The 21,874-nt window shown below is 47.4% G+C and overlaps 2 protein-coding genes across 2 annotated transcripts in view; one reads left to right on the top strand and one right to left on the bottom strand.

Moving 5' to 3' along the window:
- Nucleotides 1–21,874, top strand: part of LOC119460894 (Golgi-associated PDZ and coiled-coil motif-containing protein) — a 31,173-nt gene extending 9,299 nt beyond the window's left edge. Inside the window, exons 2-8 of the mRNA XM_037722012.2 lie at nt 8,700–8,864; nt 9,501–9,676; nt 11,747–12,017; nt 13,193–13,357; nt 14,913–14,995; nt 16,279–16,572; nt 17,106–21,874. Coding sequence (XP_037577940.1) covers nt 8,700–8,864; nt 9,501–9,676; nt 11,747–12,017; nt 13,193–13,357; nt 14,913–14,995; nt 16,279–16,572; nt 17,106–17,121 — 1,170 coding nt within the window. The 3' untranslated portion in view covers nt 17,122–21,874. The remainder of the gene's footprint in view (nt 1–8,699; nt 8,865–9,500; nt 9,677–11,746; nt 12,018–13,192; nt 13,358–14,912; nt 14,996–16,278; nt 16,573–17,105) is intronic.
- LOC119460893 (uncharacterized) lies at nt 839–7,821 on the bottom strand. Its single transcript, XM_037722011.2, has 4 exons — nt 6,684–7,821; nt 4,812–5,101; nt 2,928–3,318; nt 839–1,935 (listed from the first exon to the last, which is right to left on the bottom strand). Exons 1-4 carry the CDS (start codon nt 6,924–6,926, stop codon nt 1,072–1,074), a joined length of 1,788 nt encoding a protein of 595 aa, XP_037577939.1. The 5' UTR covers nt 6,927–7,821; the 3' UTR covers nt 839–1,071.

Below are 21,874 nucleotides of genomic sequence, written 5' to 3'. Positions count from 1 at the left end.
AAATTCAACCCCCCCCCCCCCCCGGGGGGGGGGGGGGCAGAGAGGATCCTGGGTGCGCTACTGTCTGCTGACTTGCATAATCATTGCCACAAATTCTAGGACGGATTTTCTGCTTAGAACGACAGATAGCTGAGTAAGTTCGTGCGCGTTCATGGTACGCAAAATCGTTTGTGTTCTAGCTATTTACGTCCGCGTTTCGCTCGTCTGCCTTTCCGTGCGCGTTTCCTGCACGAAGCCACTGGTGCTGGCAGCGTCCTCGGCCATGTCGCGTACACGACACGGCCGGCGATGTACGAGGTGTATACCTCTATTCTGTCTGTTCTGTACACGCTGCACGAGACCCATAATTGTCGGGAATATTTGCCGAGAGGAGAAACAGTACCATTGTCATCACAAACCGAAACATCACTGTTCAACGTCATGTGCGAACTTGTTTGGTGTTCGCGAAGTAGCGACTTCTCACCTATATATGTCTCGTCTTGAACTCACCTTTCGCGTTATTGAAGCTCGCGAAGAGGATCCTGTAAATGCGCTGCATGCTGTCGCAGACAACCTAAATCAATATTTCGCGCGGAGAAGCTAACTTCCCCGCAGCGTTATGGTTGCATTGATTTCGTGCAGAAACCGCATAAATAACATTTCACAACGAAAAAAAAAAAGCTATTTCTTTCCAAACTAGACGCTGCCAACACCGTTATTCTATGACGTACAAAACGCGTAAACACACTTACATTCGCCAGAATAAAGTTTACGTACGTGTGACACATGTAACGCAGTTCTGATTTATTTTGTGCTGCTGGCATCACAGCTTTCTGCAAACAGCAGTTCTTGGGTTGTCTTCTTTTTTTTTTTTTTTGTCAGCTGGCCGTTTACGTGCGTCCGGAATTAGTATACACCTCATACACGTACTCTTCATCAAGTAGCACATACGCACATGCCCATTTGCCGCGCATCGATCCCAGCGCGGAGAATCCTTCTCGCCACCCTATATACAGTCAACATATTGGCGGTATGGTATCAGCACCAACGTCTGTGAGCGCGACCAAACCTATCGCCGAGTCTTTCCGCCCCCTATTTGAGGACGTCGTCGTAATAGTCGTAGTCCTGCGTCGCCGCCGACGCCGCAACGCCACTGGCGCCTCCACCGCCGCCACCACCACCAGCACCATCGGACCTGTCCCTCGTCCTGGCATCAGCAGCGGAGCCTGCGGAAGACGCTGTCGTGGCGAAACGTGGTGGCGGCGGCGTCGTAGCCGCACTCGATGTCGTCCCAGTGGTTCCGTTACCAGTACTGCCGCCGACCGCTTGGGAAGCGCCGGAAACCGACGGCTGTTCCTTGCATTCGGACCGGCGGTTGCCGAGCAAATTGCGCACCTCGGCGAGCGTGGTGTTGCCCGCGGCGAACACGGCGCTCACGGCGCCCTTGAGGAGCGCGGCGACTTCGTGGCTGTGACCCTGGAGCTCGTCGCTGATGCGCTGCGTGTCGCCCAGCGACCGGTTGCGCATCTCGAGGATGATGCGCTCGAGCAGGTCGTACAGCTGCACCTCTTCCTCCTGGATGCGGTGGCAGGAGGAGATGAACGAGTTCTGGGCCACGAGCAGCGTGGCGAAGCTGTGGTCCACCGTGGCGCCCAGCTCGACGATGCGCTTCTCGAGCCCCTCGCTGAGGAAGCTGAGCCGGGGCTCGATGAGCGGCAGCGGCTCGATCTGCTCGTGCAGCTTGCGGAACTCCTCGCGCACCAGGACCCGGGTGCGGTTGCCCTGCTCCACGGTGTCCTGGAAGGCGCCGCGCACCAGCTCGTCGGTGGCGCGCCGCAGCTCGTAGATGCCGTTGATGACCTTGCGCGTGTAGCTCTCGACGTCCGAGTCGATCTCGCGCAGCTGCTCGCCACCCACGCGCACCATCTTCTCCACCAGCTCGGTCAGGTTGGTCACCTGCGCGGGCGCCGCGTTCGTGTGAGCGCGCCATCGAAAAGGGCAAAACGACCTCGTCCGCTTGGCGAGATTCCTTCATCTTTCTTTTTTTTATGTATTCCCGTCAAAGCAAGTTAACGCGACGAGTCATGTGTGAGATCGTTTCTTTCTCCAGGAAGTTTCGGAGAAAACGAGCGCTTCGGGTCCCCAAATAGTGCTCTCGCGAGGGCTGTACCTCTCTGGGGCGAGCTTCAGTATATGGCATTTGCGTGCATGCCGGCCAGCTCTATTAATAGCCTTTCACACACGCTTCCCTATGATCAAGACACTCATGACAATGTTGTTGGTATTTCCGATGGCCGCGTACGACTATCGTGTACTTTATGTATACCTTGTTTGAGTCGGCAACTTCTCAAGGCCAGACAAATGAGTGTTGCATTATAGGCGAAAGTTCGTGGGAGCTCAACCCGAGAATCGTGTGCCTGTGGGTCTGTATATGAGAGCGTCGGCAGCCCTTGTCACGCGGAGGTTAATAATGGGCTAATGGCTGGGTCAGTACCAGCTAGTTGCTCTGCCAGAGCGTTTGAAATGGATATAGTTTACCAAAGTCCGCTGGTTCGTGGGGCAGTCGCTCTATACATTGCCCTCCCGCCAATTTCCGACGCCACTGGGTCTCTAATAGGAAACGTTCGCCCGTATACCGAGTTCTCCGGACAGCAAGGAGCCGGAACACCACATCCACTGGCTGGGCTTGCTGTTGCCATGGCACACCACACTGAGCGCTCACGCGAGCACTTGAAACATGCAACAAGTCAAGCGGCTCAAGACAAGCGAAGCGGAAGAAAACAATCGAAATAATGCGCGGCGAAGATCACACAACCGAAGTGCGGCCGGCCTGCTCTCGCAAGGCTCACAGTCCACACTGGCGGCATAACATGTTCTGACGCTAGACGTCGCCTGTGTCGAGCAATGGCGCTACTCAATGGTCGGTTTGTGAAAAGGTTTATACTCGCCTGTTCCCAGCTGGGCGCATCAGCCGACATCGCCTGGCAGGACGATGCCGCCTGCTGCGTGGCGTTCCCTTGCTGCTGCAGTGCGCGCAGTATGGTGTTCGCCGTGAGCATCTCGTGGCTGAACAGGTCCATCTTGGCGTCCGCCCGCTTTATGACGTCGGCCACGTCGACGCGCAGCACCGTGGCCGTCTGGCGCTGCGCGGTGTCCGCGCGCTCCGCCAGGTCGGCCAGCCGCGACAGGTCCGCGTGGAGTCGCGCGCGGGCCTCGTCGCCGCGCGCCATTTTCTCGAGCGCGTCCTCCGAGGCGTCCTGCAGGTCGCGCTCGAGCAGCTCTAGCTTGTTGGCCAGCCGGTCGGCGCGCATGTCCAGCTTGGTCTCCAGAAAGGCCAGCCTGCGACACAAAATGGTCCTGGCTATGGCATCGGAGACATTTCCCCGCGTTTCGTGGGGAAAAAGAAACAAGCAGAGAAAGGCGACAAGACACTTTTTGCGGCGCACGTGAGATAGCCGAAGTTGACTCGTAACCTTTGCTATATACTTTACAGCGCGTCTCTCGCAGCTGCTGTGGAACGTAAAAACATCGCGAATCGCTCGAGTGCATTCACAAAAGGTATTTGCAAAACACGGCTTCGCGCTCATGTACGTCATGCGCATTTGCAAGGCTGATACGAAGCCATGACCAGGCTGCAATCGCTGTCTTATGCGGTACATTCAGCTCATTCGAAACATTCGAAGAGTGCTGCGTGAGCCTCTATTCAAGACGTGCGTTGAACGCGCTATAGTGCAATGCGATGGGATAATTTTAACGCGATAGCTTTAAGGGCCCCGTGTCGCATAAAACCCGGCGTCGGTATCGGCGTAAGCATCGGCGTCTGGCGGAAATAATCATGCCGATCCACATCATCCCGAACCACCCCGATCGGGCGAGTCCTTCACGTGGCGCAAGTAGTTAGTGAACAAAAATTGAATTTCTCAAAGTAAAATCCGTCAGAAAAATCGTAAAGTACGACTTAACCACAACCTACAGGCGTGATAGCGTCGGATTATAATTTGAATATACGAGAAAAAAGTTGTCGCAGTTTCACCTGAAAGGCGAAGCATCAATTGCGATAGCAAACTTGTAGAGAGCTATACGGAGTAATGATATTAGCTTTATCAGCTGTATAAACTTGGACATGCAGCAGCATCGGCAACACGCAGAACTGTTGTCGATGCAGTCGGCGTTTTGCCCGCGTTCGCTCAAAATGCGTGCGGCGTTGGTGACTGGTGCCGGAGCCTCTGATATAAATAGGCACTTGGTGCCGCAGCTAAACGTCGCCTCCCCCCCCCCCCCCCCCCCCTCCACAACGGCCGGAAGACGGCGCGTTTTCTCTACATATATGGTGATTGTAAAGGAGAAAAGAGACGCCTACTTCTGCAGCCCTTAAAAAGGAGCACGGCGCAGAACGCGCGTTTGTTCTCCGCCGTGCGTTCACTCCCCGTGAAAGACGCGCCCCTCCCGCCCTTTCACTCGCACATACAGCGTTCGGCGCGCGGCGACGATTTCATCTCCAAATGACGTCATACGGAACCTCACGGCGACGCCGACGGCAGAAATCTGCTTTTGAGTGTCCATATAATTGCTATCGCAATAAAATCCTGATAAGCAGCCAGGGATCTTTGAATGCTATCGCGTTCCACTCTTAAATTAAGGCGAAGCTTAAGCGTCCTCCAGTCCTGATGGTGTTTCGCTGTACTTTGGTTCTAGGCAACATTGAGAGGAATGTTGAAAAGCCGAGCCTTTCTAAATTTTGAGCGGGCCCCATATCGCAAAAAAATACGGTGTCGGCGGTTTTTTTTTTTTTTTTTTTTCACAGCGTTGCGCACATTATCAGGCGGTCTCACTTGTTGGTCATCTTGTCGGCGAGCATGTCGAAGCGGCGGCTCAGGTGGAAGGCGTCCGCGGCATCCTGCTGCTGATGAGCCGGCGACGCGGCGTCCTTGCCGCGTCCGCTGAGCGCCTCCTCGACTTTCTCGAGTCGCACGTCGAGCTTTGCCTCCAGCCTGCCCAGTCGGCTGTCGAAGGAGTCCAGCTTGCGCAGCACTTGCTCCAGCGAGAAGTCGAGTCTGGTAAGCCGCAGTGCCGACCCGAACGCATCCAGGCCGCGCAGCCGGTCGTCGATGGACGTCAGCACCTGCGCCCCGACGCATTTCAAGAAGATCCACTCGCGTTTAAATATGGTGTCAGTTCGAGAAAACCCCCGACAGGCGTTCACTACAACTGATTTTTCTTTTACTGAAAGAACGAAGCATAAAATCGTACATAGTGTATCGATTATGAATAGGAAGCGGGAATCAAGTAAGACAAAGAACACAAGCACGTGCCCTGACTGACGCTGGTGCACGGCGTCAGTTTCTTGTTGTTGTGACCTCTGTCCTTCCTGCGCAGCTGTCCTAGCTTACGGAAAGCGTCCGGATTTGTGTAGTATACATAACGTAGTTTGCCCACGCTATACATTTGGCGCCTCACTATATGCTCGAGTGATCGCAGCACGAATCTATGCATCGGAAGACGAGGCCGCGTTCTGTTACAACAGCACGGCTAATCGACTGTCAGATGTCTACGCGGGGGAAATACAACTGTCAAAAGAAGGCGCAGGTCACATTTGACGCGTGTTTTTAGCCATATGTTCGCGGCTCTTACGCGGCGCTCTGCAAGATGCGACGAGCTCTGTTTTCATTCGGATGCTCGCGGTTCTTGCCACGTGGTTGCACGCCTGAATGGAAGGACATCGCTGGCATTGGCCAGCTGCTCCAAGGTTGATTGCGAAACCTAGGAGTTTCACAACGATGAGAACGGCGTGGCTCACATGTTTCTCGCCGAGATAAGGAGCGAAAAAGGAAGCGAAACAGTGTAAGCTTCAGTAGCTGTTGTAGCCTGCATTGAAGGTACACTTTTTTTTTTTTTTTTTTGTCAGAAGTGTACGGGCTACTTTGCATGCGAGCTCAAGGATGAGTACAGGCTGGTTGAAGGAGTTCTTGCGGTATGCCGCATCCAGCGCCCTGGGGAATGAAAAGAACTTGTCGATAGGTCCGGAGTGTCATGAACGCTTTGAACAACACACATCCAAACAACATATATGGTGAAGGCGCGGAGAGAAGCCCGTATACTTTTGACAAAGGCTGTGCGTACTACGTCTCCGCAAGCTGCAGTGAAAGCGATTCCGTACGCACACGCGCGCGCGTCTGTTATTTACGTTCACACACCTCGGCGCACTTGGACCTCATGATGCCCTGCACACGTGGCGTGATAATTAGTCGCCGCTGATAGCGCAGATATGAGGTAGCTGGTTGGACTCCTCAATGCGGAATGCGAAAAATTGCGCAGTTCTTATATTTGGTAGCCGTTAAACTCCAAGCTGTCAAAATTAAAATCAAGTTTTCTACTGCGAAGTCCTGTAATCACCCTAATTAATTACAAGTCGTAATAAACATTGAAAAACCTCAGCGCGCGTGATTAGACCTAACGGAAGTTTCGTCGCGTCATATGCTCTCGGCGATTGAGCGGGACAGTGCTCCTGGCACACCTGACGTGCTACAGGAATTCTGTCACAGCGCCCGTTGACGGAGATGCCGGTCAGCCAGTAATACTCGGCGGTGTGTTAAAAGCTACAGGATCAAGTGAAGGCAGATATATATGTATACACCCTGCTTCGGAACAATAACGGGGGAATGTCGCTGGCGGATGTTGTTAAGCTATAATAAACACAGTCTTACCTGTTTGAGGAACGGGGGAACGCCGTGCCACAGGTCGGGGCTCAAGTCCAACCCCTTGGGATTCGCCGGCGTCTGCTCTGGTGGTCTGTTCGTCGTGGCGTCTCGCCGGCTCCTTTCATGCGGCGGCCGCTGATGGCCGTGCTGGTGTACCGCCGTCCCCACGGCACTGGCATCGCCTTTCGGGAACGGACACGCCGTCACGAACACCAGGACCACTGCGACCACCACTGCCGGCTCGCGCATCTCGACCGGAGTTTATATGAAGCGCGAACTGCGGCGTCTGCGTCCGTCCCCGCTGGCCGTGGGTGCCGACCCTCCTCTATCGTACAGCGTCGTCTGCTTGGGAATCCGTTCCTCTTTTCTCTTTTTTTGCCTTTGCCGCTGTTCTCATTTTCTTTTGCCCGACCTTAGTCGGGTTGTGTGATTGTGCCTCGCCCGTCGGAGCGGGGTGGAGTAGCGTGGGCGAGGAGGTCGCGTAAAATGAGAGACACACCGCGTATATAGAGCGGACGTCATGCGCTTGCACGTTGGGCCGCCGGCGTTTGTAATCGCCGTGGTGCTCGGACGTCTTGGGCACGCGGTCTTCTCTAGAAGAAAACTACGCGGTTCTTGCCCCGCCGAGCGCTTCTGTGGGAACCAGCACGACTAAAGGCCCCTGGAAAAAAACGAGGCAGTGCCCCCTGACAGAAAAGCTGCCACGTTTGGAAGCGCGACAGTTTCGAAGTTTCAAAACTATGCGTGTCATCACAGACGTTGCGTTGTGCTAGGCCGGTGTCAGTTAATTCACAACACCGCTAATCTCGTCATGTTACCGAAAGGAACAACGAACTTTTAAAGCGATGTGAAGGTTTGGTTGGCTTTAGTTAACGCGATTTAGAAACGCGGGCGTTGTTTGCTTCTCGTGTCATCGTCCCGTCATTGTGTCAGCTGTCGCGTGACCAAGTAAAGAACATCCGCGCGTTTCACGGCCGTGGCGAGACAGCGGCTCCAGTTGCAGCTGCTGAGCGCCGCGTGCGAGCGCTCTTAGGACGCGGGCCAGGCCCGCCTGGTAATCTCACTCGAAGCCAGCGGCGGTCGAGAGATGGGCGCTCGCGCGGATTTTTTCTCTGAAGTCGCCGCCACTGCCGCCGCGGTCAAAAGTGCGCCTTGGGCTGCTGCTTTTCGTCAGGGAGGACGCACCGACAAGGCGAAGCGGGAAAGGACGCGAGGGGGTTGTGGGGGAAAAGGGGGGAGCAGGGTCTGCGGCCCACCCACCATGAGCTCCAGCGCGTACTACACTGTCGCCGTCACTGAATTCGTCACGGTTGTGTGTGCGACCCCTTGAGCACTGGGACGTGGCTCTCTGACGTCGGTGGTGCACCGCTCGTTATTTTTTTTTTTTCTTGGCCTTGAATACCGCGCGCTCCACCGTACCCTCCTCCTCCCTCCAGCGTGATGACATTCGGTGTTTGTGAATGGCACGCGTTACTTTTGGTATGTTTCAGCGTGGGTACAGTTGGGACCTTGTTCAGGCCATAGACAACTGATGGAAGTGCAGAGATGATATACGCAGATTAACGCGTTTGTAAATCTAGCTAGAACCCATCCCACACCGTGCTCAAATGAGCAGCAGCAGCAGGAGGCTCAGCAGTGGCACATTTTTGCTGGCTGTACACATTTGGTTCCATAAAATATGACAGAGGAACTGTGTGCATACGTGGTGCATCATACATTATTTTGGGAAGTTCATATGGTTATGGGACACAACTGAGGACTGTACTAAATAAGCCTGGCAGGCACAGCAAAACAAAAAGGTTCTTAAAACAGATGGTGCATGTACACTTGAACTGTTTCTGAAGAAGGCTGTTCTAACATATTCTATGCCTAAGTGAAAACGATTTGGTGCGGCTGGAACTTTGAAAGAAATTTTTTTCGAGGTCCATTGGGGGTCTGGTACAGAGGTACTGAGTGAATGTACGTTGTCATGTCCATGTCATTCCAGCTGGCAGTCGAATTCCTTGGCTTTGTGCTTTTCAGTGTCAACTACAGGAGCTCAAGTCCGATCTTTATGAGGCGCAATCAACTAGTGCTGTGCTGAATAAGGAGCTTCAGCATTTGGTGCTGCAGCTGCATTCAGCCCAGCTGCAAGTGTCTGCGCAGATGGGGCATGCAGGCGACTCTACTGCAATCAAGCAGAAACTGGTGAGTACCCTGTTACAAGCGAGTGCTTGAACCGTGGATTGGACTGCTTGTATTCGGTCGTTGCTGGTGAGTACACATGAGCAGAATGACAGACTGATCAGAGTACTCAAGAGAAAGACATTGTCTATATTACATGTTTGCAGGAGCGGCAGAGTGCTTGGATTGAACCATTTTCAACATTAGTTTGGAATTGTGATTGTTATGAATTTATATTCAATGCTGTTGCACCTATTTGCTGCCTTGCACTGTTGACCCTGCTACGGCCATTCCTAGGCCTTCTTCTGCACTTTCCAACCGGCTAGCATGACCTACAATTGAGCAGGTGTTAAGCCAGTGTTATTGCCCCCAAATTAGCAGATAAGTGAAGCAGAAGAAGTGATAAGGTGCATGACTGTTAAAGGTTTCTCTTAATGTACGAAGAAAGAGTGATGACTCCACGTATCGACTTTTATCAGCAATGATTCCTTGCTTGTCAGCACAATTAAGTCTGATGCCCTTGCCAATTAAGTCGGAAGTCGTTCATGTTGTCAGTGTCTCACCTGTGTTTGTCTGCACTGAATTATGAAGACCACTATGAAAACAGCCAAAATCACAAAAGTAACACACTGTTATGGCTGTATGTGTAATGTCTTGCAGGAACAAGAGATGACTATGTACCGAATGGACCTGGGCCGTGAGATGCAGCTAGAGGCAGAGGTTGCCCAGCTGCGCAAGGAGAATGCTACGCTTCGCAGGGACATTGTGTCCCTGCAGAGCGAAGTGTTCGGGGCCAAGCTGGCTGCCAAGTACCTTGACAAAGAACTGGCTGGCAGGTTAGGCTTCTCTTTCAAAAGTTGCACAAATGGAAGATATCACTTAAAGGAACATTGCTGCACCTTTTATGGAAGATATGGAATTGGAGTGCATCTTCTGACATATCTTTGCTGGCGAGATGTTTTAGAATGTGTCTATGGGAATACATTCATGACCAATCAAGTGTTGCTGCTGCTGCACCCTTGCAGCCTTCCCCTCATTATGCCATTTAAATGGCACTTGAAGTTGTGCTGCCCTGCCCACATGGAACGATGCCTGCCTCCTCCACCTGCCTGAGCTTCACCTGCCTGAGCTCCACCTGCCTCCACCACTGAGCTTTTGTATCGGTATGACCTAGGGATTGTAGAGCATGTTGGACCGCCTGATCTGGTAGGCCATTACCATATTTTCCAGTGTATAAGTTGCATTTTTTTCTCAATTTTTCGTCAGTGCATTTTATGGAACAGTGTGACTTATATACGTTTCTTTTTTATTTCGGAAAAACTGCCGTCAAGATCAGATTGGATGTCATGGCCACGTGAAGCGCACTGTGTTGAATTTCTCTGGCAGTTGGTACGGGTTATGTGCGCGCTATGGAGGTACCGGGTTCTTCTCGTGATCGAGTGGCCCAGCGCCAGTGCGAGGACAGAGCAGCAACGCAAGCAGCACAGGCTGACCGCGAGTCGACCGCCCCAAAGTCGTCGCATCTGCAAACTATGCAGTTGCTACCAGAGTACAAGCCAGCACCCTCCAGCGCTGCCTTCCTGCTTTCCTCCCTTGTGTGCGATTCGGCTCACGGTCCCAGGCTGCAGCGTGCAGGGACAATGTTATCGCCCTTAGACTTTATACAGAACAATGCGGCGACCACGATAGCCGAAATGCGCATGGAGTGTCCATATCATTGCTATCGCAATTATATAGGAATGTTACCCATACGCTTGCGCTTGACCCGCATTCACGAAGTGAACCGTCACTGTATTTTTTTTAATCGCTTACCGAATGAGCAGGTGTGTCTTATACACCGGTGCGACTTATATACATTTTTTTTTCAGGAAGAACTGCTGAATTGAGGGGGGTGCAACTTATACAAAGGTGCAACTTATAGACTGGAAAATATGGTATAACAGTACTCTTCCACTAGAGCGCACTAACACCCCATCATTGATTTCTCTACATTTGCTTCTGCTAGAAACACTGCTTAGTCATGGCATCTGAAGAAATGTTTGTTACTGAAGACAAGTGTTTGTTACTTGTGCATAATAATCTGGAAAATAAACATCTTCTTCTTCAAAAAAATCTGCCCAGTGTAGTGAAGAAGAGGAAGAAGTGCTCTTGCGTCTGTCGGTGCGCACCAGTCAGCGTTCGTGGACTGCCTCGATTGCGTGAGACGTCTAATAAATTGTCATATCACATTTGGTGGAGGTGCGGGGTAGCGATCCCTGTACCTCCATCCCTCCATAAGAATAAGGAAGAAATATGTGGCAGGGTTTTTTTATAAGTTGAAGGAAACTACAGGCAGCCTTTTGAGCAAAATTTAGGCTTCCAGCTGTGTGTACAGTACTATTTCATTTACCATAATTAAGAAGTGTTGCAGGTTTTTTCTGTGTTGTTTGCCACACCTCGTGTTGAAGTCTGAGAAAGCCACAGTAGACCATGAACAGTGTAACATTCTAAACACATATGCTTATGAGCAGGTTTGTCACTTCATGTTACTTTTTTCTGAATAGCACACAGGGCAGACTATGTTTAACTGTAGCCAACTCAATGTGTGATATAGTGGAGCTCCTCTGAAGAATGTTAAAAACTCTCATCCTTGACCTCCAGATATTGAGAGTGTCGGCACGGCTCTGGCCACTCAGTGGTTGAAATACTTTTGATGAGAACTGTACCAATGTTTTGCATCATAGTAAAACAGCCTCTTGAACAGTGCCTTGATATTTTGTAAATGCAACGCATGATCTCCATTTTTGCTGAGCATGCAGTCTACTTTTGCACGTGTATGCATTAGACATTGAGTACAGAACACTAAGACATGGCTGTTTCAGCCATTTATTGGATGACAACACCTCCCTTACCTTTGCATCCTTCAGGATCCAACAAATACAACTGCTTGGCAGAGACCTAAACCCAAGTGAACATGACCGGCTTTGGAATCAGCTGGAGTCTGAGATCCACCTGCACAGGCACAAGGCAGTAATCCGAGCCTGCCGAGGCCGGTCCTCCAATGCTGCTACCCTACCCGGGCCAGAGCTTGCAATGCCCGACGAAGGCACTCCACTGCGCCGCCACCAGGGAATCGGGGATGTGCGGACCGTGCGACTGACCAAGGGCAAGGACGAAGGACTAGGAATCTCCATCACGGTGTGTGATAGATTCACACTTAAGTTGGGGTAAATGGTCGAAACCACCTGCGCATATCACGAACGTGGAATAAGAAAGAGTAAAGAGTCATAACTTCGTTTTTCAGCCCAGAAAAATAACATTACAGACGCTCTGAGAAACTGGGAGATCGTCAGTGTGTTGTTGCCTGTTAGCTTGAATGAAAATGGAACCATTGCTGTTGTTGCTATGACAATCGCCTGTGTTCCGGCGTTCAACTGCTCGCCTTCAGTACTCCCACCTCTCTGCCTTTTCAATAGTTTTGTTTGCAGTGTTGTGTGGAGCGAAACCTCGTTATAACAAAATAGCATCTGTCACAAAAATACCTTTGTTAATCCGATATCCATTATAAGCATTTATTTGTTATATCTGATAATTCATTGTATATTCATGTTTGTTATACCAAGGTACGACTGTAGTGTTTTTTGGTGCGCAATTGTAAGTGACAATTGCAGATTTTTAGGAAAAATGACTGAGAGAACACTGTTGTTTGTGGGATATTACTGAAGGGCTGCTGGACTGTGCTTTTATAATTATGCTGCCAATTTTTCTTATCCCCTTTTGTCCTTAGCATGCCAGGTACTTCATATCTAATCTGCAGGATATGGAGGCTCACTTTTGTGAGGCCTCATATGCAGGTCAACTCTTGTAAGCTGGTATACTCACCTAAAGACCAACATCATTTGAAATTGGCAATGTCTTTGTTCGGCAATGTCTTTGTTTGCACGACATTTACACCAATAGGGGAGGCCTTTCATCATAGAGTAGCTGGCCTGCATTCTGACTGCCACAATATATTGTAGCATTACTGCACCTAAATTGCTTAATTGTACTGCTCATAACCTTTGTTCAGTCTGCATCCATGGACAGCACATATTAAAAATTGTGCTGCCTTGATATTACTATGGGACAGTTGCAGCCATAGCACACACCATTTAGTGTGGTTAAAATGGCAAAGAACCACCCTTGTGTGAGCGGGACTCCATCTTACTCAGCGCTGCACATTTCTTGTAACTTGTACTTCCTTCTGCATAACAATATTCAGATCACTCTGTGACATTTCTGTGTGCTAGTCTACCCAGTGCAGAACAACTGCATATGTGCAGGCATTGAGCTGTTTGGTGCGGCATTTTAGACAAACACTGCTGTCCTTGCAGGGTGGTCTAGAGCACGGTGTTCCCATAGTCATTTCTGAAGTTCTCCCAGACATGCCAGCCTGGAGGAGTGGCAAGCTGTTTGTTGGAGACGCCATCCTTGCTGCCAACGGTGTTGACTTGAGGGAAGCAAAACACAATGATGCTGTCAAGGTTCTTTCAGGCTTGGTATGCTATACTTGGTGCCCTTGCTTATTCAGATTTTATGTTGAAGTCTGGTTAGAGGGCTCCTTTTATTTTATTTATTACCTTTTCAAGCTAACTTTCCCGGGAATGCAGGTCAAAGGTAGCGCACCGCATACCTCACAATAGAACCGGGACAGAATTATAAGACAAAATGGCCGTTGCCGAAACCTGAAGAACCACTGGTATCTTCAGCTCCCAGCTGTGAGATTGGATCTTGTTACAACAGTACAGTAGCTCTAGGTGATAAGCCAAAACTGTGCAATTAATGCTGATCCCATGCGATCAGCAAAGCTAAAATACTTTTATAGTGACTGTGTGCATAGATGTGCACATACTTCGGGTAACACAGAAGTCGACATTAGTATCAAGACGAGCTGCATCAGCCAATCTAGATATGCACAGTGTCATGTTTCAGTTGTGTTAACTCTTTCAAATCTGTTTCAAAAACAAACAAACAAAAATTGCCCAAAGTGCAGCACATAAGATAGCAGAAAATATAGGAGGCAATTTTAATTTTGCCAGACATCACATGTTTTAGGAGAAGTTCAAATCTTTTTTTAGATTTTATTAGATTTGTCCAAATTTGCTTCGGTGCCTGTTGAGTTATGGTAAATTGTATCACGAATCAAGAACAGCACAGTTCTTTTTTCTTCTTCTTTTATTGTTTGCTAAATGGTATGTGACTTGTTTCTCATACCTGAATAAACATGACAGGCTTAAAAGGACTTTAAAAATAAGCCCTTTCATATCATTGGTGGTCATTCTGTGTGATATATAAAACAAAACAGCCACAGCATGCTAAAGCTCTTTATTGGCATGAACTGCCTCTTTCTCAGTGAAGCACAGATAGCATTGTGCATTGGGAAGGTACTAATTTATCTTGATCAGGGGTGGATGTGACATCTGTCATACATGCTGTTTCTTTCATAAATTCAAGAACTTTATCTTTGTAGGGACGCTAAAGAGCAACACCAAATCAGTTCAGTGTTGAGAGTGACATCTGTCATACATGCTGTTTCCTTCATAAATTCAAGAACTTTATCATTGTAGGGACGCTAAAGAGCAACACCAAATCAGTTCAGTGTTGAGAATGAAGACCAAACCTTTATTTTTTAATTTTAACGCTGAAACTCTGGTGCCGGTATGTCAGTGCGTTATTGCAGATTTCAAACTAATGTTTCATATTTGGGCCGTTTTATTTAGCACAAGACAAATTTTTGAAACTTGCCAAGGTTGAGTCTTTAGTGCCTGCAGAATGCTGCGTAGTCCTTCTTTGCTGGTAAAGCAAAGGGTAACTAGACCTGACTAGACGCTGTCAAAATCAATGACATCACGGCAAGCTGGTGCGAAAACGTAATGGCAGCAGCACCACCTTTGTTTCTCTCATTTTTTTGTAACTTCATTGGCTTATCAAGCCTCCTCTCATGGTAGCACCGGCCATTTCAATGTTGCATAATTTACTGATACCTTTTTACTTAATAATCCTGTCTAATGTCCCTTTCATATCTCTTGTGGGCAACATGCAATCTTTTTGCAGCAAGGTGAGATTACCCTCAAGGTCCTGTATGTTTCACCTGATGAGGACAGTGATGATGAGACGCAGGACAGCCAGCACCTAAGGTAAGAAAGCACCCAATATCATTTATGCTTTGTACAAAGTGCAGACTTGACTTCTAAAGTATGAATTGATTAATAATTGGGCACAGGACGTAATAGATATATGGTGTTTAAAAAGGTGTAATCATTGTTAATCAAGCTGTTCTGCTGGGATTAACTTTTATCTCTGCTGCTTCAGATGGTAGAAGTTTGAAAAATGTGGGGTTGCGCAACTGGTGCATCGCAAATCGCACACTCCAACTGCTTGACTGCAAATACACGTGGCACACAAGCCAACCACGGCACACTTTGCTCTTGCCGACAAAGAAAATGGCGACATAGATGATCACACAAAAGGCATTAGTTAGTGTTTCTTTTTTAGTACTAAATGCCGTCTACCCTAGATAGAACAACTACAGTTCCTCGGAAAGACTTTTCTTAGGAATCAGAGTTTTAGCTCTGTGCCTGTGGGTTCCCGAGGTAATGTTCATTTGCCCATGGCAAGCTCCAAGGCCTAACCTGAGTGTTAGTTGCAGGATCTTCCCCATGAAACCATGCAATTGCTACTGAGCATGTGCCTTTGTTGGTGCTGTGCTGTGAAGCGAAAGATGAAATGTCCTATAGAATGGTGCTTTGAATTTTAACCGATATGCGCAGTGTGTCCGATTGTGTTCATGTCTGAAAGTCCGAGAAGAGGAATAGTTGGACATACAGTGCGGGAACACAAGATACACAAGAAAGCATACACGTATAGCATTGACTTACAACCTTTCAAGTTTGTGTGTGTGTGTGTGTGTGTGTGTGTGTGCATGCGTGCGTCTTGTGTTCACAGACTGTGTCTAGTGATGTATCACCAAGTTTCCACTCTCAAGAATAGGGACAAAGTTTCTTACATGCACCTGCTACACTCGCCATTAGGTGACACCAGTAAAAGAGCAGTGGTACAATCTAATTGTAGTTGCTGTACCTATTAACTGGTTGCTGCTATTCACTCGGCTGTCATGTATGTAAGGCAGACGAGCATGAGGGAACGCAAGATAGTACTTGAGCATTCCCACACAAGTTGCCCCACTTCCCAGAATGATGTTCACGGGGTAGGATGAGCCTTTGATGGCACACAGCCTCAGGTTATTGTTGGTTGCAAAGGAACAACACAGCTGTTCCTGAAATGCAGTGTGGGTTGTTTTGAAATTAGGAGCTGATCTCTCAGCAGAAGTTGGATACCTGTGTGCTACTTTCCAGAAGTGGTTCCTGTTGTGCCTGTGTTTTTCCCAGCCGTAACAAACTGACTGTCAACACCTCTGCAGGTACCACTTCTTTTATCCGGAAGACGTCAGTGAGACTAGCGTAGCTCCAAGTGACGATGAAAACGGTGTGGTGGATCGGTCCCTGTCACGCTTTGCCACATCACCTCACACGACACCCGGTCATGGGGTCACCACAGCAGTACCTGGTATCGCAGTGCCTGCTACACCTGAAGCCAGAGCAAAGTCCAGTGAGAATGTCAGCCCAGAAGCCCCACCTGAGGTCAAAGCTGTTACCAATGGTTCACCTGCTAAGTCGGCCGCTGAAGTGAATGGAACCACTGCCACTGAGCAAAGGTAATGTAAAGGTCATTTGGACTACAAACTTGTCATTTGTAGTCCAACTGGTTTGTGTTCACCTTGGGCTTCCTTTTCAGAATGAATTGTGCAGTCGTTCGCCAGTGTCAGACTGCTTAGATGTTTCCTCAGTGTATTCACCTGCAGACTCTTGTTAGTCTCTCTACTAAATGTTGCATCTAGTATAATTTGCGACTACGTAACTTCAGTGAATGAGGCTCTTAATGTATTGTCTCAATTTAGTGCTATCCACTGGTTCTGACACTTGTCCAGGTCCTGTTGCAGTAGCAGATAGGCCACCCACGTCCTACTCTAAGCCCATTCTATATAAAGCCTACAGATGCATTATGCATTGTGGGCTTGTGCTATAGTTATGTTAATAACTATAGCTATATAGAGCTGAAGGGCACATCACACATGCAGGTTTCTGTGTGCCACTAGTGGTACAGTTGGGCCATTTTCTGTATATTAAATGACTTTGAAATGCCGTTTTTCCAACCACACTTACTGATGCCTTCTCTGTTACCTTTCAGAGCTGTTGCTACGTGAATGGAGCCGTGAGCTCACGACACGCTGTGATGAGCTTAAAATTTGTTACAGCTTTTACTGGTGGTTCAAAACAGCAGTTCACCAACTCTCCTGCTACTCTGTGCAACTCACACACACTTGTCGGCGCTAAATTAAAAGATTGTTTGAGTACAATGTGATTTAATCATTCCAAACAGCTCTTGATATCTGTACTTTTATACACATTTGTGTAATTTCTTTTAACATTTAGTTTCGTTAATAACGTTGAATAGCCTCTTTAAACTATAGTGTACTTGCATGTACAAAACGTGTTTATGGAGGTGTCTGAACTGTTATTGACGATTTGCAGGGTGTGTCTTGGAATCTCGCATTTTACTGTCAGTAGCATATGTTCGTGTGCATTTTTATACTTCGCAAAGTGGGGAGCGATGCTGGCCACATCCAGAAAGTGTTTTGAGAACTGTTGTCAGATGGGCATGACTGTTTCATTGGCCCGTGCTACTGTGAATTGTGTTAATGTCACACTGCAGCCTAGCACAATGCGCATTCCACTACCACAGTGCATAGTCTCAAGGCAACGCATCAGGTGTGTTAGTGCCAAAGCAGCTGCACAAGCACGGTCGGTGGCTGGGAACGGTGTTTTCTACGGTGAAGAAGCTTCTTTGTCGCATATAACAAGAGCTTTTGGTGGTATTGTGGCCAGAATGGGTATCAGTTAATTAGTTAGTGCATACCAATTTCTTAGTGGTCAGATGTAGCTGACATCGTGGTGAAGAGGTTAATAAAAAATAAGACATTGCCTATGGCCACCACACATTGAAATCACGTCACCGTGGCAGTATGAATCTGGGAGCTGGACGTTCTAACCACTGAGCTATTATGCAATTTTGTGCTTGGCATTTTGTTTGGTGATTTGGAGCGGGTGTGACACTGATTCAAAGAAACTGTGCATGTATTTCGGAAGCAACAGCAGACAATACAGTAACGCACCATAGCTTGTGCTGTCATAACAATGAAAAGGCAGTCGCCAGCCAGGTAGCTTGGTCTGTAAAGGTCTCAGAAGTGTTCGAGGGTAAATTGGCAATGATAGATTGCTTGTCACAAGTATGTATATTTTTCTTCCCCTTGATAAAGGCTTCCCATAAGACATACTGTGTTACGTGTTCTGTGGAATACCTGCCACAGTGACTCAGTGGCTAGAGCATTGCGCTGCTGAGCACGACGACCCAGGTCAGAATGCAAAAACACTCATAACCTCAGGTGTTTCAAAATAATCCGGTGCCCCCCCAGTGGTGAACCCAGTGATGAAGCTTCAACTTAATAGAATTTCTAGCCTCAATGGCTTGTTGGCATGAACTGTGGTCACAGATTTCATTGTGCTATGCTGTAGCATTGTGATGTTCAGTACATAGGTTCCTTCAAGCTTTTTCTTTTCCTTTGCGCACAAACATGTGTACTCGGTGGAACAGCATCTACATAACAGAAGCATATGGACCACTGTGTACATGACCAGCATGTTCTGTATCATGTGCTAGGGCTCCTGTGACATACCTGGCATTGTGAAGATTTAGGTAGTGAAAAAAAGAGTTCTTATTTTCCAAAGCCACAAGGTGCTGCAGGTGCTATCGAGGCTGTGCACACAGCTTGGTCTTAGCCCGAGTTGGATGCAGTGCATCTTGAGTATGTTTGATGAAGAGTATTTATTTCTGAAAGTGCCCAAAGCTCTAGGCCTTAGTATTGGTGCACTTGTGTTACACAAAGAACAGAAAATAAAAACAATGATTGTGCCAGAGAAAGAAGTTTTTCATGCATCAACAACGTCGGATAAAACAAATATAACTGCTTGATAAAGTTTCGTGCTGGCATTCCATCATTTTGTCCACGTTATGTTTGCTAAGCTTAAACAAAGTACCAAATATATTAAGTTTTGCATCTTTCGTACCAGTTGAGGTATGTGGGATGTTCATTTCGCAGCTCTTGATTAAAACTTGTATGATGATGTGCCTGGTGTAACGACCCTATAAGGTTTTTTTTTTTTTTTACTTCAGACTTTCCCATAACAGTTTTTTTTTTTTTTCTTTTTTAACTTCAGACTTTTCCATTGCCTTAAACGCTGCAAATGTCATTCACTGTTGTTGTCAAGTGCATAATGGTAAAACCTTTTGGTCTAGGGAAGTGTATAGCTGCATGCCAGTCGGTGTTGATTCTATGAACATTTTTGTACTTAAAAGTGCATTCTAAGGGACTCCAAGTGCTGAAAATTGATGTGAAGTCCTCCAGGCAGTGCAGCTGTGACATCAGGGATGTCACTTTGGAGTGTAAAACCCTATTATTTGTTGGCCAGGACTGAAGCTTGGGCTAGTTGCAACTTTTTGGTGCTGCTTTACTGATCTCCAATAATTTTTTTTTTGTGTGTGCATAGAAGCTCTTGAAATAGATGTGAAGAGTGTTAACAGCTGGGGTTAGGAAAGCATGAGGTTTTGTAATGAATGACAAGTCATTATTACTTATTAAAAATAATTAATTTTCATATTAATGTTGGTGCTTGCAATATTGTGAAATGAAAAAAGTCATTTTGCTTGTCTAACAGGACGTTGTGAAGCACACATTTGCTAGTGTGTGCCGCTGTGTATTTCCCTTTGAAGTCTTGTTTCTTGCAAATATTCAGTAGTCGCATTATCCATTGTGAAAATAGTAGCTCTCTTTTACCATGTCATTTATTTTTACAGGTCTTTCATACTTGTAGTTCATTGATGCTGCTGTGAAATACAAAGGCAGAACAGATTAGCGTACAAGTTATTAAACTTCTGCAATGTTACTTCATTTCAGTGCCATACAATCATATCCATCTTATCGCTTAGTGTTTGGCACATGCCAGAAAAAGTAACAGGATCAGTATTTCTGCCTTTCACAACAAGTCGCAAAGGCTGAAGTATATTCTGATGCGTCAACATTAGTTATTTAAAATGGAACTGTTGTAGCACTCCGCTTGTGGACAAAACATTATTTAATGCCAGAGCTAACGGTGGCACTGCAGCTTTTATCAACAAATTATTTCATTGTGGAGAACTTCTATATTACAAAGTTTCACCCTAGACAGTTGTAATGCACTTGATTCATCATGCAAGGCTTAAATGACTACTGTATAGAATTTGTCAAGTCTCCTGGTAGCCGATGAAGTTCACACGCCAGTTTCAAGTTCTTGGTTTATTTTTATCTCGCACACAATTTGTTTAGGGTGTGCTTTGTTTAGGGTGTGTGAAATTCACAGGTTGCAGATGCTTGTTGGTGTGATTGCAGAAATGACATCTTTGCGCTAGTGTAACACTGACAGATTTGGGAGAAAGAGCAAAGGATTGAAAGAACATGCTTGAACTTTGCAAGCTGAAGCCGCAAACAAAATCTTAACTTGAAACACACGATCTTATCGGCATCAAAGGTGCTGTAATAGGGTTGAAGTTCTCAGTTTAGTCATTGGCCTCCATTCAAACTGCTGCTTAGGGGATTAAACCGCCAACTCACAGTAAAGACTGTCCCATGAGGCTACCGAGGAAACCGAGATACATCACTGTAGTGTACAGTCTGAAGCAACTTGAAGGTGTGCCCCCCCCCCCCCCCCCCCGAGTGAAAATTGAACACAATCAAAGCACAGTGCTGCAGCCGATTTTAGAAGTAGCTCCAAGCTTGGGTGATTATTTGGCTCCTCCAGTGCTCAGCAACATCCACAGAAAAACAGATCTATACATGTGTTGGTGCTTATGCAGTAACACACAGTTAATGTAGTAGTGCTGTTGCTCTGCAAATCTGTGCACATATGTGCATTCTTGTGCAGTTATGTGTTAGAAGTGGTCCAGTATGTTGCAATATAAAACCACTGTTGATACTTTGCCTTCATCTGTGCCTTTGCCAAAATATTTTTCAGTACTTAAAGGCTGCTTGAACCACCAAATATTTGGCGAAAACTTTCACTGGCAGCATGCACCCATTGTCTCATATCTACCCATTCAGTGTGCTCCTACATGCAGTGTACCGACTAGTACTGAGTAGCCCAAGACACATGCGCTGCAAACTTAAACTTGGCAACTTAAGCCACATAATGAACCCTTCATAGCTGCTTTCCCACGAGGCACGGCTGCTTTTTCACGAGACCCTTCTCCAACAAGTCTACCTGGGGGTCTAGCGACTGCTCGGCTAATTTCTTTCACGATGTTACAGGCTGTACAGCATAAGAAAATGTCAGTTCGCCTTATCCTAACAGGGCATGTTCATAATGCTTATACCATGTGTATTTAGTTGAAATTCACTGTGCAATTTTTTATTTGGAACATGCAGTACAGTCCAGTATGAGATTCAGCATGTCACCCAGTGACCTGCACTGTAGGCGATTTATGCATGTGCTAAAGTATGGTCACCTGTGGCTGTAGTCCGATGATACGAGGAGAGAGCTATTGCAGAAGATGTGCTCCAGCTAGCACTGTCTTCACTTCTGTGCATGATCTGCTCACACTCTATGTTGCATCTCATGTCGGACTGTTTTGTACTACTACTACCCACTGTAAAAAATTTGTGTAAAACAGAAAGAGCCCCCATATCTGGTGTAAACTCTTGTCTGATGTGAATGTCTAGTCCCAAGCTGCACATTTTAACATTGCATTTGTTATTCAGTGTTTTTTGTTTGAATTTGGGCATGCTGCATTGAATTCTCATTGCATGCAAGGTGCATAACTTAAGAACATGGAAATAAAAGACATCATAAAATGTGTCTTGCATTTAA

Source organism: Dermacentor silvarum, chromosome 8, assembly GCF_013339745.2.
Source record: "Dermacentor silvarum isolate Dsil-2018 chromosome 8, BIME_Dsil_1.4, whole genome shotgun sequence".
NCBI lineage: Eukaryota > Metazoa > Arthropoda > Arachnida > Ixodida > Ixodidae > Dermacentor > Dermacentor silvarum.
This window is presented reverse-complemented; position numbering and strand designations above follow the sequence as displayed.